The sequence below is a fragment of the Lethenteron reissneri genome, chromosome 40 (genome assembly GCF_015708825.2).
Source record: "Lethenteron reissneri isolate LAM-NWPU_2019-01 chromosome 40, ASM1570882v1, whole genome shotgun sequence".
NCBI classification, from domain to species: Eukaryota; Metazoa; Chordata; class Hyperoartia; order Petromyzontiformes; family Petromyzontidae; genus Lethenteron; species Lethenteron reissneri.
Window position 1 is genome coordinate 6,484,140 of NC_083818.1, and position 17,873 is coordinate 6,502,012.

General features: G+C 51.6%; 1 protein-coding gene across 5 annotated transcripts in view; it reads left to right on the plus strand.

Moving 5' to 3' along the window:
* Window positions 1-17,873, plus strand: part of KCNAB2 (potassium voltage-gated channel subfamily A regulatory beta subunit 2) — a 158,019-nt gene that overhangs the window by 46,466 nt on the left and 93,680 nt on the right. For 3 of the 5 annotated variants that reach the window (XM_061567981.1, XM_061567983.1, XM_061567982.1), the window contains exons 2-3: window positions 2,288-2,571; window positions 6,713-6,748. In XM_061567981.1, the coding sequence (XP_061423965.1) occupies window positions 2,495-2,571; window positions 6,713-6,748 (113 nt within the window). In that variant the 5' untranslated portion in view covers window positions 2,288-2,494. The remainder of the gene's footprint in view (window positions 1-2,287; window positions 2,572-6,712; window positions 6,749-17,873) is intronic. The other 2 variants (XM_061567984.1, XM_061567986.1) reach the window with 1 other exon arrangement.

Consider the following 17,873-nt stretch of genomic DNA (forward strand, 5'->3'; position numbering starts at 1 on the left):
TCACTGCCATTGAACTACCACACTGCGTTCAAGGACATTGGGCGTGCCAAGCTTGAGGAGATGGCTGTGGACGACATCGTCGTCCAGTACTTGCTAGTGAATCTCAATATGAAGAAAGCCTGCGTAGAAATTAGCGATTAATACACTTGATATTTGTATTGAATGCGAATATTGTTTGCCACGCATCTTTTCGGTTCAAGCCAACTCAAGAGGTTTGGTTTAGCTTAGTTTGGTTTGGTTTTGGTTTGGTTTGGTTCAGTCGTCGCTAGTTTGGTTTGGTTTGCTCAATTTGAAACCAGTTTGAGTCGGTTCAAACCGTGCCGACCCCTAGAAGCGACCTGGCCAGTCTAACCGAGGAATTCAAGTGTGCAAAAACCAGGCTACAGATGACACTGAATGAATCTCGAGACCCAGTGGTGAGCAACAACGCGCCGACCTTGGCAACTGGGCGCAAATGGAGACCAGGAAAAGCAGTCCAGGAGGCAACAGCAGCCCTCAGACATGCTGACATTGTGGGTCATGTTCAGCAAGGGAGAGGAGGCCTTGGGCTAACTAGCCGTGCTGCTTGGAGTAAGGCCACTGCACCAGAGCGGCGGAAGATGGTAGTGCAGGAAGTACGCCATCAGGAGGAGGCTGCAAGGTGGGCCAAGGCAGTCTCTCTTGCCAAACAAGGACAGTGGACTCGATGGGACAGTGTGGAGAAGAGGAAGATCAGCTGGAAGGATCTGTGGGCCATGGAAGCGAGGCGGTTGAGCTTTTCCATCAGAGCAACATATGACATCCTTCCAACACCAGTTAATCTTCACCAATGGTATGGTGAAGATCCGGACTGTGCCCTCTGTTCCATGCCAGCCAACCTCAGGCACATTCTCACAGGGTGTAAAACAAGCCTCACCCAAGGACGCTACACTTGGCGTCACAACCAAGTCCTTAAAAACCTTGCGTCCGCCCTGGAGGACAAGCGAGCTGCCACCAACTCCCTACCACCCCCAGCAGCATCACACCCCTTACGGACGACCTTTGTCCGCGAAGGGGCTAAACCACCGAAGAGCGGCTCTACACCAATAGAGCGAGACCAGCTGCGCTTGGCCCGCGACTGGAAAATGCTAGCTGACATTGGCCGGCAACTTGTGTTTCCTCCGGAGATCGCAACCACCACCCTAAGACCTGACATAGTGCTCTGGTCCCGTTCGCTCAAGAAGGTCTTCATCATTGAGCTCACAGTACCCTGGGAGGACTCAGTAGATGAGGCTTATGAGCGAAAACATCTGCGCTATGCCGATCTAGCTGCCGAAGCACGGCATCATGGCTGGAACACAGAAGTCCGACCAGTGGAGGTGGGCTGCAGAGGTTTTGTGGCAACATCTACAACCAGACTGCTTAGAGACCTGGGAATTAAGGGCCAGAGCCAGCGTTCGGCAATCAAAGCTGTATCGGAGGCGGCAGAAGGCAAGCAGTCAGTGGCTCTGGATGAAGAGGAAAAACCCCAGCTGGGCCCCAAAGTGAGAGGGCCAGGAGGTATGCAGTCAACAATGCTTGACTCAGGGAGGAGGACGCCCCTGCCATGCATAGTCCCATGGGATGTTGGCTACCAACAACAAGGCAACTCCTATGACTAATTGGGAATGGGACGCAAGCGTAGGATTGATCACCCTGTCGCTGGCCGCCTTTGGGGAGGGTGTATAGTATGAAAGGCCGAAACACCCTAGGAACCAAAGGGTCACTACTGACGATGCGCTCCCCAAATTTCACCAGGCTCACTGTTCATGAACTCTTGGAAGTGCTTGCACAAAGGATAGTAACATCTCATCCTGTGTTCTTTGGAATCAACAAAACGGCTTATGTTGAAATTTACAGCAGCCAAATACTCTTAAACGCGCGTTGATTCTAAATGTGGAGGGAAAAATTGTAGAACCCGGACAGAAAAATCCAACCGACCACGGGGGAGAGAGAGAGACACGCAGACTCCAAATATATGGCAGGCGTCGGGGTCGCGATCGAACACACGATCTCCTGCATACGAGGCGAGGTATTTAACATGTCACCACCCCCATCATATATAGGGGGTGGCAGATTTTGGGTAAATGTTGGTAGTTGCCGGCTCACTGTCTGGGCTGCTGCCTTCCCGCTTCTTGTCTGTGGTTTCTCCTCGCGCCTCCGAGCCGTTGCTGGTCTTCGAGGGCGTGCGCACACGTGGCGGCGCCGTGTGTCCCGGGCGCGTACATTGTGTGTGAATACGTCTCTCAAATGTCACTTTTAGCTTCTCGGTTTTTTTTCCCGTTCACAGGTTTAAACTTCGAAATCCGTCTTCCACCTTCGCCGTCGTGTGGAGGCGCGTCGCGGGCCAACGTCTTCCTCTGCGACAGGGCCCGCACGACCCCCGCTCCTTCGTTCCACCGCCTCCTCCCCCCCGTGCCACGGGACGGCTTGACCCCCTCGACCTTTGGTGGACCCCAGAGTGAGGACCCCTTGACCTCTTGCCGCCGCCGCCGCCATGTATCCCGAGTCGGCGACGGACTCGCCGGCGCGGCTGTCCGTGCGGCAGACGGGCTCCCCCAGCATGCACTACCGGTGAGGTCACGGCACGCACGCACGCACGCACGCACACGCAACGCGAGCTTGGCACTCGTGCGCAGCGCTCCGCTGTCGAGCCGGTTACAGTTTGGATTGGTGAGAGGACTAGTTTATAGAGTCGTTGTCAGGCTCGCCGGTTGGTCAGGGTTTGTGACGGGGCTAGTGCAAGTGTCAGGTTCGCTAGTAGTTTGGGTATTCAGGTTATTGATAGGGCTAGTACTTGTGTCTGTGTTCGGTAGTTGGTTAGGGTCGTTATCTATTACGAGTGTGTTTGGTGGGCTTGCTGGTCATGGACAGGACTCGCGTCTGCTTTTCTCGTTTCGTCCGCCCAGAATCAGAAACTTTTTATGTAAACTCGAGGAGGAATTCGATGAGCGCTTAACATAGATGTCCAGTCGGGGTACGGAGTCGGAATGTTACATCAACAAATAATAACACAAACACGGCAGGAGTGTAAAGTATCGGAAAGGTAAACAAATCACTTAAAAAATACAAACAAAACTTAACAATCTACATCATGGGGCCTCCTTTGCCAGTCCCAAAATATAATAATCGGGTTTTTACCCTTTTTTTTGGCGACAAAACTGAAACCTTTTGCAAGGAATCATGTGTACATTAACCACAATACTTGCACTCAAAATGCAAACAAAAAACAACACCGCCTTTTGGCGTCATCTGGTCGAACACCGCATGAGGCTTAGCTCTAAGGAAAGCTGTCTCTGGTGTGGACCAATCAGTTTCAAGGACAATGCATAAATTATCAGTGTTGTTTTTTGTTTGCATTTTGACTGCAAGTATTGAGGTTAATGCAGACATGATTCCTTGCAAAAGGTTTCAGTTTTGTTGCCAGAAAAAAGGGGAAAATCCCAATTTTTTTAACTAAACGACTTTTTAAAATCTATCTTACCAAGGAAGGCCCACTGAGCTATTACATACCTGTCAACCCCTTATCAGTGCCCTACCTTATTAGACCAATTCAGACCTTATTGGTCACCCCGTGCCCTTTATAAATCTCAACGTTCATCCTACAAAGTCCCATCACAAGGGAGAAACACAAACAAATAGGCAATGTTCTTATTGTTGTTACCCGTATTGAAATAGCTGTACGCCGTATGGACCTGAGAACTAACTTTCCCTGTACAAGAGTAAGGGGTAAACCGTATGGGTTGACAGGTTATGTTATTAGCTTCTTTTTTCAGAAGCAACCTGGCTTTTCGGAAGCTTGGCCCCATGATCCCTGTGGCAGAGGAGAGCCTCTGTCACAGAAGTCGCAAACGGGTTTTGATTCCTTACCCGTACCCGTACCCGGCCGCACCATGGTCGCAGATGGGTACCCGTTCCCTACTCGTACCCGTACCCTACCCGAAATGAGTGACAAACGGTTACTCACCAGTGACTCACGGCCTACCCGTACCCGTACCCGGCCGCACCAGGGTCGCAAACGGGTACCCGTACCTGGCCGGGTACGGGTAGCCGGGTATCGGGTAGGGTACGGGTATCGGGTACCCGGTTGCGACCTCTGCTCTGTCAGCTGTTGGCGGCTCCTCGTCCTCCTCGTTTCCGGTGCTCAGAGCTCCCTCTAGTGGCGGCATTGCGACACCAATCACCGCGTTGCTGCCCGGGCAGGTGGTAAATCCCGAGTTTCGAGTTTTTTTTTTATTCGCGTGTGACCCGCGTGAAAAGTCAAGGGCGAGCAGGATTAGAGTTCCATTTTGCAAGAGCGACTTGGGCCAGGCCACCACGCTGACGATAGCAAAGCAGAACGAAGGGCGGCGATTGAAGGGGAATAAGACATCGGGGTCAAAAAGAACTGGGGGTCAGGTGAGACATCGAAAATGTCATGCAAATGTAATTCGGTGTTAAATAATACGTTCCGCTGTGGCCGAAAGTCGGCTCTGTGCACAATTTCCAAATCGGTGCATAATTACTAAATTAAGGTAAATAAACGTGGCACTGATAAGAGGGTGGACTATTGTACAAAATTTGTGAACAGAAAAGTCAAATGAGCAGTGTAAGCCAATGGGTAATGTTATAGTCTATGGGCAGTGTAAGTCAATGGGCTGATTCGGATCTATATATGATGATTCAAATGCAATTGCAAGTGAGGTTATCGTCGAGAAGCGGCGGTGCCACATTCAATTGTGATTTGGATGGGAGAGTAACCGAGAACACTTGCGAATCTTTACACGCCTGCTGTACACGCACGAAAAGCACGCGCGCATGCGTACTTCACAAACACAAAGCTACGAAGCTTTGTGTTTACAAACACGCGCACTTCTACACAGGCACACACACACGCACGCGCGTGATACTTTTGCATGCACTTCATATGCATGCACACACGCACCCAGCTACGTGCGCGCACGCCATGCACACGCACGCGCGTGCACACACCGCAACACATGCTGCTTAGTTTGGTGAATGGCCGCACCTTTAGTGGCTTCAAGGGAATCGTGCAAACTCCATCGCCTTGTGCAGCGTACACAAATGAACGCACGTAACGTCGTGAGCTCGAAGAATATATACCAACGGCTGTATTTTTCGATTTAAAGCTTTCGTGACTGCAGGGAATCATCTTCTTGGTTTTTTCGGTAAAGTCACGTAGAAGGGAAATAATAAAATAATAAAAATAAAACATAATAAAATAATTCTCACGACGTTTCGGCCACAACGCAAGCAGCCGTCCTCAGGTGAAGAACAGGTCTGTCGGGAAGACAGCGTCTGAATGAAACACCCCAGGCTTGGAGCGTATATTTAAGCTGGGTTGGAGGGGGAAGAGCGCCTTGACAAAATAATTTGCATATCAAGAGGAATTTAGCATATTTATGGGAAATGCAGGTATGTGATTAGTACTACTTGTGAAATGCGTAGGAGGTGGGCGGGGGGTTTTCAAAGTCATATTATGCCCGTGCATTATGCAGGATTAGCAGCATCAAAGGGAGGGGATAGGGGTAGCATTAATAAAGGGAAGGAATGTTAATAGTATGTAGCTGCAGTAACTAAACCACCACGTAGTATCATCAGTATACTAAATATACTCTCCAATAAGTTGAGCTACTAACAGTAAGTAATACATTACAACGGCTGTGTCGATGCGTCATAACACCGCCGCTTTTGCGCCCCGCTAGCCCGTGGCGTCTTGCCTTGCTCGCCGTGTTCTCACGAACACTGACAGGAGATCAAACCTCCGCTTTCCCCTTAGCTGGGGCACGTCCACCGCTGACACACACACACACACATAAGCTCGCACGCACACACAAGTGATGTGTACTTACACGCACACAGTGAAGGGTGGAACGATTCTACCTTCCTGGCGATTCTATGAATTGTCATGACTCACAGCTGTGATTTGGATTTAACAATCGATCCTTTATTATGTGTGCACGTATGTGTGTTGAATTTCTTTCGCACCGTACGTAGCCAACCGTGATAATCGGAGGTTTGCGGGAATGACAGTGCCTCTGGTGGCTGCAGGGGTCTCACAATACGTGCGTTGCGTCATGCGTGCAAGAATCGAATCTCTCTGACGTATGCAAATTATATGCATGCCTAAGTAGTTTCTTTAGGGCAAGATCGTCGTGTAGGTGAGTATCATGCCATTTTCTAACTATAACCTCCACCACCCAGCCACTGTGCCAATCGAGTTGTCACGTGGGTAACTGCCTGTTGATTTTGGTTCGTTGGCAACATCGTAGGAGGAATTTTGCAAGCGAGCAAAATGTTGACGATTTTATACTCGGCGCTTTGCTGGAGACCACAACCAGCATCGTCAACAAAACCTCAGTTCGCGTTAAAAAACAACAAAAAACCTTGCGTTGATATTACGCCTACGCAACGATCTAACACGATATCAACTACGAACGAATCATAATATTGCTCGTGAAATGCTTCACGCGTTCTCCGAACTGCATTGCAACACCCGAATCGCGACCGTTTCTCCCGAATCGGCTGGAAGGGGCGAATCGTAACTCGCAGAAATGACCGCCACCATCTCGGCGGAACACGGCTGCGGTGGTCGCGCGCGCGACCCACGGTTGCGCGCGTGGTGGCGCGCCAGGTGAGTTGATGGCTGATTTGAATGTCGGTGAAACGCATTGTTGTGTGGCTTTGTCTCCTCCTGACGCATGCCTCTCGCGAGATATGGGAGCCCCAAGAGCCAAAAGCGATTCTACAGGTACGACCAGCGGGATCGGCGCGGGGATCGCACGCCAAAGCGTCGGGCGGCTGTGTCTGTGTGGTTGTGGTTGTTGTTGTCGTTGTTGTTGTCGTTGTTCCTTCCTTCCTTGGGACGGCGCTTTGGTAAATCCTCGTTTGCGATGCCGTCTTTGCTTCCTGTTAAATTGGGCATTGATTTTGAAATTCTGCTGGCGAATTAGAGCAGTGGCTCTTCACTAATTCTCAGAGGGGGGGCCAAATTCGCCGATGAGACGTCATCAGTGCGTGAGCGTCCGCCACAACATTTGAAACCATTGGGGGTTTGACAGCACGATGATGGTGGGAGGGTGTTTTCACTCATTGTTTTTTGTCGGGGCGCCGCACGTCAGGGGCCACACTGAAGGCCACCAGGGGCCACCAGTGGGCCTCGAAATGAAGAACACTGACTTAGAGGGTAGCCCTTTATCGTCTTGGGTCTTTTTTCGATTTAAAGCTTTCGTGACTGCAGGGATTCATCTTCTTGGTTCTTTCGGTAAAGTCACGTAGAAGGGAAATAATAAAAATAAAACATAATAAAATAATTCTCACGACGATTCGGCCACAACGCAAGCACCTGAGGACGGCTGCTTGCGTTGTGGCCGAAACGTCGTGAGAATTATTTTATCATGTTTTATTTTAATTATTTTATTATTTCCCTTCTACGTGACTTTACCGAAAGAACCAAGAAGATGAGTCTTGGGTCTTTATATTTACAGGAACTCAGGAACTACCGACACCTTATGCTCCTAGTCGCACCTTCAGATGAGCGAATGCTGGACCCTTGGTGGTTCCTGGAAGTTGCCTGGATGTCGGTAGGGGCAAGGCAAGGACCTTGAGATGCTCTGCTGCAAGGGCAAGGCGTTAGCAAAGTGGCTTTGCCATGATGTTCCGAGTGACTCGCGCCATCGTCGGCTGGGCAGGTGGTCCGGAAATGTACATTTCTTGCTCGGCCCGAATTCTGAGTAGAATCCAGGCCTGCCGCGGGGAGAGCGAAATCATCCCCGAGAATTTTGACTCCTGTCTAGAAACTGTCAGTCGATTTGAGTTGTCTCAAAACACGGAAATGTGGAATGTTGTGGGGAGGGTGTGGGGTCGGGGTGGGGGTGAGTGGTAGCGGGGATGGGGGGGGCAGCAGGGGAGGGGGCTTGGTAAGGGGGCTATGGAGTTGTATGGCTCGCGGAACCGCGGGATGATCGGTCCTATTGCGAGGGTGTGGGGAGTGCCTGGCCTGCAAGGTTCAGGGGTTTGTGATGGGGAGGCTGCAATTCGCTGGAACTGCCACAGGGAGGCGGTGTGGCTCCCTTTATCCGTGCGCCCGTGACCAGGCGGGGAGGGGGGACCTCAAGTATCAAACAAAAATCGAATTCTAAGAGCCGGCAACGCACGTGAATACGAGACGATTTGCCTTAAAATATAACGTCACGAAGCGGGCCCCTCAAGGGCCGCGTGCAGCTCCGTAACGGCAGGTTTGCCGACCCCTGCTCCATGACCATCACCTCTCGCAGAAGCCGTGGGGGGTGAGGTGGGTGACAATGGCTTTAATCGAGACGCATATCGACGTGTCATCGATTCATTGATTCACGGCTGAGAAACGACTCCTGTTAGCGGATGAGAGCTTGCCTGCTGGGAACCTACTTCCCGCACTGCCTCTCCTACAGGCTCGTTATCTTGCAGGCGTGTGTTTTAATCTCGATGGCATAAATAAGTCTTTACTTATTTAGTCTTACTTATTATTATTATTTAAGGGTTTGTCTGTTACTCAGTAGCTACTATCAGGTAACTATTCATATGCTGATTTGCGTGTATGTTTGTTGAATTTCTTTCGCACCGTACATAGCCAACCGTGGTCATTTTTCATCAGAAGGCATATTTGAAATGTAATCCTCATCGGGCCGCACGGTGTAAAGACGTTCCACCTCTAATCATCCACTCTGTCTCTCTACTGGCCTCACTCTATATGTGCTATGCACAAGAGAAAATATATTTATATTTTAAAGCCACAGGGTTAATGTTGTTCTTGTTGTTAATTGTGCTTGTGCACGACTGCCAACACAGCAGCAGCATCACCAACATCATTTGCAGAAATAATAAAAGATTCTGACCGAACGCAAGGATATCGTATGACTTCGATGACATCACGGTCATTGCCGGCGCCTTTGATGGTATCGTCATGGCCAAGGGTCGGCAACATTCCGATGCCGCATGTGGCTCTTTAAAAGGACTGCTAAAGAAACATTATTTGCGTGCATTGGCGGCTATTGAAATATTGCGATTATTTTACCGAACTCGAACAAAAATGGCCTCCTCTTCTTACTTGGATTGCCGACCCCCTGACCACGGCTGGTCGACGCCACGCCGCACGCGGTCAGCTGCTGTGGTGAGTGCGTGCGGTGAGTGCGTGCGGTGAGTTCTGGAGGTGACGGATGCACGCTCCATCGTCTTGGGGGCTGCCGCCGTCGTCGAGTCTGGAGCTGACGTTGAAGCCAACGTTCGTGGTGGGGAGGGCGGTGGGCGGTTGTGGCCACACACGGCTTAATTCCTCGCCGCCAAATGTTCATTGGGCAGACCACGTGGACTCCGCGTGGTGGCCACATCCGTCGCGAGAGGTAATACCGGATGCAGTGTGCCGGGTGACAGAAAATGTTTTTCGAGTCACCAACTGGTGACTTGGCCCTCCACGATGAGTCCACCTTTTCGGGATTGTACCGCTTCTTTCTGTCCGTACGCATTAGGAAGTCACTGCACACTTCGCCCACCTTCTGGTCGTAATTCGCAGGACGCTGAAACTAAAACTAAACTTTTTATTTTACCAGTTAAGGCCCACCTGAGCTATTTAGCTCTTTTTCAGAAGTGACCTGGCCACAAATGACAGCTGAACGAAGTGGCTTATCACGTGGAAATTTATAGCGGCCAAATACTCTAAACGCGTGGTGTTGATTCGAAATGTTGAAGGAAAAACCGGAGGACCCGGAGAAAATTCCCACGACCACGGAGAGAACACGCAAACTTAAAATATGCAGGCACAAGGGTCGGGATCGAACCCACGACCTCCTGCATACCAGGCGAGGTTGTCAACATCTCCTATCCACCGCGGTGCTTTACCCGAGTGGGGTGGGGTGGAGGGTTCTTGCAGTGCCTGTCGTTGAGACCACATGGCTCTAACCGCCACCGCCTCCGTGACGCCACTCCACATTGCTGAAGCGTTGTGCCCCACTCCAGTTTGTGTAATGTGGTGTGTTGCCACACCACACACACCGCAGATCACACCACACACGCAGAGCACCACACACACCGTGCACACAGCGCACACACTGTGCACACACTCTGCACACACTGTGCACACACTGTGCACACACTGTGCTCACACTGTGCACACACACCACACACTGTGCACACACACCACACACTGTGCACACACACCACACACTGTGCACACACACCACACACTGTGCACACACTGTGCACACACACCACACACACTGTGCACACACACACACACTGTGCACACACACTGTGCACCAGAGGTGGGACAAAGTCATTGTTATGCAAGTCCAAGTCGAGTCTGAAGTCATCAAATTCATGACTCGAGTCTGACTCGAGTCCAAGTCACATGACTCGAGTCCACACCTCAGAGGTGGGACAAAGTCATTGTTATGCAAGTCCAAGTCGAGTCTGAAGTCATCAAATTCATGACTCGAGTCTGACTCGAGTCCAAGTCACATGACTCGAGTCCACACCTCTGCTGTGCACACACTGTGCACACACTGTGCACACAGCACACACACTGCACACACCACACACACTGTACACACAACACACACTGTACACACATTGTACACACACTTTGCACACACCGCACACACACACCGCATGCACACCGCACACACACCGCACACACACCGCACGCACACCGCACGCACACCACACACACCACACACACACCACAGAGCACACATATTTCATCGAGATTGCGAAGATGCTTGGCGTGAGTTCTATTCTTACAGCCGATATCTATTCTTTCCACAGACTCATAAGGACCGTGACAGATGGGTCCTCTCCACCTGTTTTGTCGTGGCCTGTTGTTTAAATAATCCCCAACTTTTATCACTTTGTGCTCACTCTTTTTTGTTTTCCTCTTGTACATTTTGTCCACTTTTCTCCAATTAGTTTGTATTCTTTATAACAAGTCTGCGTGTGCACTGGAAGTTGTTTTAAACTGGATACTTCATGGCACGACCATGAAGACGTATTTGAAAGTTGTGGTAACCATGGTAGAATGAGTATTTATTTATACTGGAGGAATCCGATGAGCGATAAAGCTCTTTCTCAGATGTCCAGTAGGGGCACGTCAGACCGTTACCACGACAAGCAATACAGGTGTTCATAGTTCCTACTGGTTTTGAAGGGTTCGTCATCGCAGCAATCATTATCGTGCCACTCATTATTCAACTTTGTTATTTTAAAGGTCACCCCCTCCTTGGTTGTATTCGTTTGCTGTTAACCTGAAGCCAATTTTGAGTTTATCAACAATCCCTTGATATTTACTGGCTGCTCAACCGAATTGAAAACTACTTTCTAGTGTACAGGGCATAGATGGAGAAAAACAACTTGTTTTCCATATCTATTTATCCAGGGGAGCCCATGCCGAGTTATTTTTACTCTTTTTCACGAGATTCCCTTCCATATTTAGTTTTTATTCTAAGATGTTTTCAGCTAAATTAACGGCGAGCATTTATTTTTTCACGTGGGAGGAAACCGGAGCACCCGGGGAAAATCCGCGTGCACAATGGGGCAACTCTCCATCCCCGTGCGGATGGGAACAGATAGCGATTAGTCCACTCGCTGTACCGCATTCTGTTGTGAAACTCCATTCCCGTGGGCGTCACGGAGGAGGGTTGCCAGGGGAAGCCGGTACAGCAAATGTGGACTCCACCTGTTCCCTACGTATGGGATAGAGCGTTGCTCCCTCTCACGTGTCGGTTTTCTCCAGGTGCTCCCATTTCTTCCCACTCGCATCAGCAATCGTTATTTGGGCGATAACACCTTTAATATATAGAGAACTGCCGAGCTTGGGTAGTTGTGGTGGGGTGGGGGGAGTAATTTGGCTACTGCCTGGTGATCGTTACAAGTTGAACTTATCATTAAGTTGTAGAGTATCGGGGAATGCGATCTAAACAATACTTTTGGGGTCACTGCTACAGACTTCCGTTACCCATTGATTCTCAGAACGATCGATTGATTCGTTCAACTTGATTGTTAAGCTCGTGATACGCATATCATATTGCGCGTTTGCCAACTGATTGAAGCATCTATTTGTGTGTGTGTATATATATATATACGATAAAGTTGATAGATTTGTGACGCAGCTGTTAGCTCACTACGCTGCGAACCGTTTAACCCCCGAGTTCAACTCCTCACCAGTGGCTATCCCTCCAAATTGAAACACCGCGTGCTCCGATACGGCCATTGTGCAAGCACCAGGCCACGTCCGCGGCGTTGCCGAACCTCGAACGGCGTCGCTAAGAACACCACAGTGGGTGTCCTCGTGCGAAAAATAAGCGCCCGCCCGCCCGCGTGCGTGCGCGTCCTGAAATGTACGCGGTGGGCGTTTACACGCTCGCGCGCTCTGCTCAGCCTGCCCAAGATAGCGCTGAGAGTTTTGAGCAAAGCGTCATGACCAACCGGGTCACAAGTTTGAAAGCCGGTTGCTGTTGACCTGGCCCTCCGTCATTGCCATCGGCGTCGCTCCTCTCGGGGGTAGTAAATTGAGCTCCAACTTGTGCCACGTTGGTGCCGCCACGCCCGTCAGTACATTTCCAAAGTGTACCCACGTGGTCTAAGGGTCATATCCATGAACACGTTTACAGAGTGCACCCATGTGGTATAACTGCCACTCCATTGAACACCGTTATAAAGTGTCCCCAAGCTGTACTGGTGCAGCCACACCCATGAACACATCCCCAAGGTGTACCCAGGTGTAGCACTATGGGCCTCTTCCCACGTGTGTGCGATTAGGGGAATCTGGTGTGCAAACGGGCCGTGGTCTCCCCGTCCTCGCCATCGCGTGTCATCCATGCCGGCCACGTGATAAGGAGAGCGAGCGAGCCGGGATCAAAAGCTGCTTCGTAGGGTCATCGTAGCGCCCCCAACATCCGACCACAAGAACGTGCCGAGTAGAATATCCACGGAAACGCGGTATAGCACAGAGCTATACCACCCCGCGCATCTGCAGCGGTGGCTGGCTGCAGCAGGAAGGGCTCGCGCCACCCAAATCTGTCGGTGTTAGGCCTGGTGGAGCGTCAGGGGGGGGAGCAGGGGGGGGCCCTCTCTCCGTTACTGTAAACACCGCGGCTCTGCAAGCCTCCAGGGGGCCCCGCGTGGCGTGTGGTGGGTTTCTTTTCTCAACCTGCCCCCATGTGCACTCCCCCCCTCCCTCCCCCACCGCCCCCCAGTGCCCCCTAATGTATGTGTGCAGTGTGTGTACAGCTGTGTACAGTCATGTCTTTGTATGGTTGCGTGTCCGCACGTGCGGTTTGTATGTCGGGAACGGCGGTGTAGTGCTTCGATTTAAAGCTTTCGTGACTGCAGGGATTCATCTTCTTGGTTATTTCGGTAAAGTCACGTAAAAGGGAAGTAATAAAATAATAAAAATAAAACATAATAAAATAATTCTCACGACGTTTCGGCCACAACGCTTCGCACGCTGCGCAACGAACCGGATCTCCCCGAGTTTTATTCCCCCCCCCTCCCCCCTCACGACCAACAAATATGTCGAACGGGTCCTGGTCCTCCTCCTAGGTGAAGGTCGGCTCGGCCTAAAATGAGTGCCTGGTGTGGCGTGTAAATATCAGCACTGGTGGTGAGACAAAAGGTGGCGGGGATGTGGTGTTGGCCGCCCATCCGCTCCAGTGCTCGCAACACTTTCCCCGGCCAGCATGTTGAAGGCTGTATGGGGGGGGTCGTGTAATGTTTAGCGCACTGCACGAAGACCCCCCCCCCCTGGCGACCGGAGCTGAGATTCCCAGCCGCATCGGTGACGATTGTCCGAGCCGTTCCTTAGGTCGATTCAAACGTAAAGGAGCACTCGGTGTGGTGTCTAAACATTTCGGCACTGGGGCGAGTGAATTCGGCCAGCCCCTGGTGCTGAGCACATCACCCCATCGTGTAGCACGCCAGCCTTAATAGGTGCTCGCTAACCGCACCTCGTTGGCCGGATAATGAATTAGGCTTATGGGGGCCGGTGCTGCTTATCCACTTTATCACTCCGAATAACAAAATAATCTCCGGCTGCCCGGTTTCAAAATGATACAACGGATAGGACGCGGATCGGATGGCGGGGGGAGCCACTGGACCTCAACGGGGGATTCCCACGACTTTGCCTTGAGTGGCGAGGGTCGGGGGTGAGTGTCGTGTGAGCGTCACGTCACCCCGTTCATTGGTTTGAGAAATACCGTTATTCATCCGTGCAGCCCCAGCTGTCTGGAGCAAGCGACATTGGCCTGCACTTCAGTTAAATGTGCTACGTATAAGAATATAAGAATAGGTTTTTACGCTTTCCGTTGTGTTGAGATGTTAAAACAACAAACAGAAACCTTTTGCAAGGAATCCTATCTGCATTAACTACACGTACTTGTGGTGAACATGCAAACAAAATACATGCTCTGGTAGTACATGATGCATTGCCTTTGAAACTGATTGGTCCACACCAGAGACAGCTTTCTTTTGAGCCTCGTCTCAAGCAGTGTGAGACCAGAGGACGCCAAGCACAAAGACAATGCCACCATCAGGGCATTTATAGCTCGGGCTGAGCAGCTACAATATGAGACCTTGAATGTGCCGCGTGTCGGCTCGCCGAGGTCGGATTGCCGTCCTCTCAAAAAATGTAAACTCGCGTTTTGGGGTGGGGGGGGGGGGGGGACTGTGTGCAATTGTTTTTTGGCGACTTCCTCGTAAATTTCGATTTAAAGCTTTCGTGACTGCAGGGATTCATCTTCTTGGTTCTTTCGGTAAAGTCACGTAGAATGGAAATAATAAAATAATAAAAAGATAGCTTATTAATTACTTTATTATTTCCATTCTACGTGACTTTACCGAAAGAACCAAGAAGACTTCCTCGTACTCGCGCGGCTGCTTCCGGCGCCCGAGCTACCCCGCCGACCAGCAGGCGGCACAGTCCGCAACAGCACACAACTACAGCGGTAATAACACGCACAATCGCGGCGTTGTTGATGGCCGCCTGTCCAAACAACAGCGTGCGGCGTGCTGCTGCGGCGGCGGCGGCGTTGGGTTACGTTCACGAATAATACGGAGTGTGCCGGGCCGGCGTTTGCCGCGTGCCACCGGGGCGCCGCTATAAATACGGGCGGCAACGTCGGCAACGTCGGCACGGCCGGGCGCTCCCCTCCACGTAGCGCCGGCTCACCGCCTCGCTGCCTTGGCTCGTCGGCCGTGGTTCCTTCTCGCACCTGCGAGCCATTCCGGCCCTGACTCTCTCTCCAAGAGCGAGCGGAATACCGTGCGATGGCGGCGGCGGCGGCGGCGTTATAATTCTAAGTTATTATAAATTGTTTTTCCAGCATTCGTCCACCCGAGGGCACGTTCATGGTTCAAGTTCCCTCTCCATCCCCCCCCCGCCCATTCGCTATCAGCCTCGTGTCATGAGAGACAGAGAATCTATTTGGAACACTCGCACAGAGCAGTGCATCATCATGGTCTCTTCTGTTGCAGAGTGACCCGCTGCAAGAGATTCCACAGCCCCTCGGAGTGACCTTTTATCCACACTTGGGGCGCTGGCCTATAATCGTCCGTCGCACGGCAGTGAAGCCAAACCTAATTCGCGACAGCGGATATTTACGCGCTTTGATTTGTGCAGTCGTTGGTACAACCCAGACGTGAACCCAGAGTGTCGGCGCTACAAGCTCGGGGCCCTGACCCTCCCCCCCCCACCCGGCCGCCTCACCCCCCCCCCCCACTCCTCCTTCCCCCCTCGGTGACACATTGCGCAGCGTTTTTCCGTGATCCTCCGAACGCGCGTGACGCCTGGCGCGCATTGCTGACAGATGGCGCCGCGTGACACGGTTATAACTGAGATTGCCCCCTTCCGCGTGTCCACTCTGTTGCGGGCGCTCGGGGTGCGGGGGGGTGTAGGATGGGGGGGGGGGCTAGTGGGGTGGAGGAGCCCCCGTCGGTGCGTGCGGTTGAAACGGTTTGCGAGAGTCGTCGAAATACTCCCAGCAGTTGATGGCGTGATTATAACGGAGAGGGGAGTCGCGGCGCTGAGAGAGGATTTCGGCATGGGGTCAGAGGGTGTTGTGGCCATGGATATCTGGGACTTCCGTAAATCACAGCGAGGTTGTTGTCCTCGTGTGGTCGTCATCAAAACTATCATCGGCATCAAAAGACTCATGATATGCTCGTCATCAACATTATCGTCATAATAATCGTTATCAACACCCTCTGCATTCACGTAATTGGCATTGTACCTTGGGCAACAGTGTCATTGCCAGCATTATCAATCGTCAGCGTCATCATTAACAGCAGCAGCAGGAGCAGCATATGCAATATCGTGAGTGGGGGGAGCGTTATCGTTTTTGGCCAGTGGTGTCATCAGCAGTGTCGGCAGCAGCAACGAGACCGGAGTGAGCCCCATCACAACGACCTGCAGGGCTGCTGTCATCGGCAGCATCACCATTAGCAGCAGCAGCAGCAGGAGCGGCCCCAACAGCACCCTGAATACGCCTGATCTCATCAAATCTCGTAAGCAAATTGAGATATGGGTGGGGGGGGGGTGCTGAATTGTTACAGACCTAAGGTCAAGAGGTCATCACGGCCGACGCCGTTGACGGTGCCACACCGCACCTCGCCGACGCGCTCTACCCTCCGCCACATCCCACATCTCCTTCATAAATGGAAAATGAAAGACAAGCACAGTCGTGCAATTGTGGCAAAGCAAACCAAAACATGTAACCATACAGCAAAGCCATGAAAACAAAACTAAACTACCAGGTAAGGCCCTCTGAGTTATAAAGCTTTTTTTACAAAAGCAACGTGACCACAAATAATAGCTCAACGAAGTGGCATATGTGGAAATATATCGCAGCCAAATAATCTAAACGCATGTTTCTAAATGTGGAGGTAAAAAACGGAGGACCTGGAGAAAAATCATCCATGCGACCACGGGGCGAACATGCAAACTCCAAATATACTGGCGTCAAGGTCGGGATGGAACCCGCAGCATACGAATGGATTTTGAGAGTTCTTGCGATGCGTTTCGCGGTGTGGGTGGGGGGGAGGTGGTGGTGGTGGGTGGGGGCCGGGGGGGGAGAATCGGTCGGCAGAAGAGATCGCCGAAGGGGAAGGGGGGGGGGGGTCTTTCTCCACGACGATGCGGCAGCAGATTTGTCACGGCGTTGGGAAAGGCAACCAAGGGAGAACCGGCGACGCTTGGACGTTAATCGGTATCATGGCAGTGGGCATTGCAGGGGGGTGCCGTGGGGGGGGGGGGGGGGATCGTGAATCCTGAATCGGCCTGACGGCAGCCGGGCGAGATGGACTGTCAAGGTGAGATAGTTGACATCTCACCACCGTGGCGCCACAAACTATGGACCCACACAGTCAACCACCGCAGTTTACGCTTCTTCACCGGAGGTGGAACAGCGACACGACATGAACTCTCTCTGCTAAGGCTCTCTCCTCGTGGCCAGTCAGCATCAGCAGCATGACCTCGACATGGGCACCGGGAGGCTGAACGTATTGCTGCCGCCAGATTGTTTTAAGTGACGTGACAAGATTGCAGGTAAACTGGCGCAAGTGCGTTACGTTGCTCTGGGGCACTTCCAAGTCAAATTACCCTTGATGGCATGTGCTATGAAGAAGGAGCATTGCCCGAAACGTCACCTGTTAAATATTTTTTCTTTCAAGGCCACACGCTCGGAGTTATTGACGAATGTGTTGCATTTGTGCCTGTGCGCCACTGCCAACTGCAGCGGCAGTAACAGCGTCACGATATTACCGTGGGCTCGGCTGACGGCTAGTACTGCACAGAGCGGGTGTCAAGTTTGGAGGTGCCGTAGTTAACTGTCCGTTGAGAAAGTGTGGCTCATCTT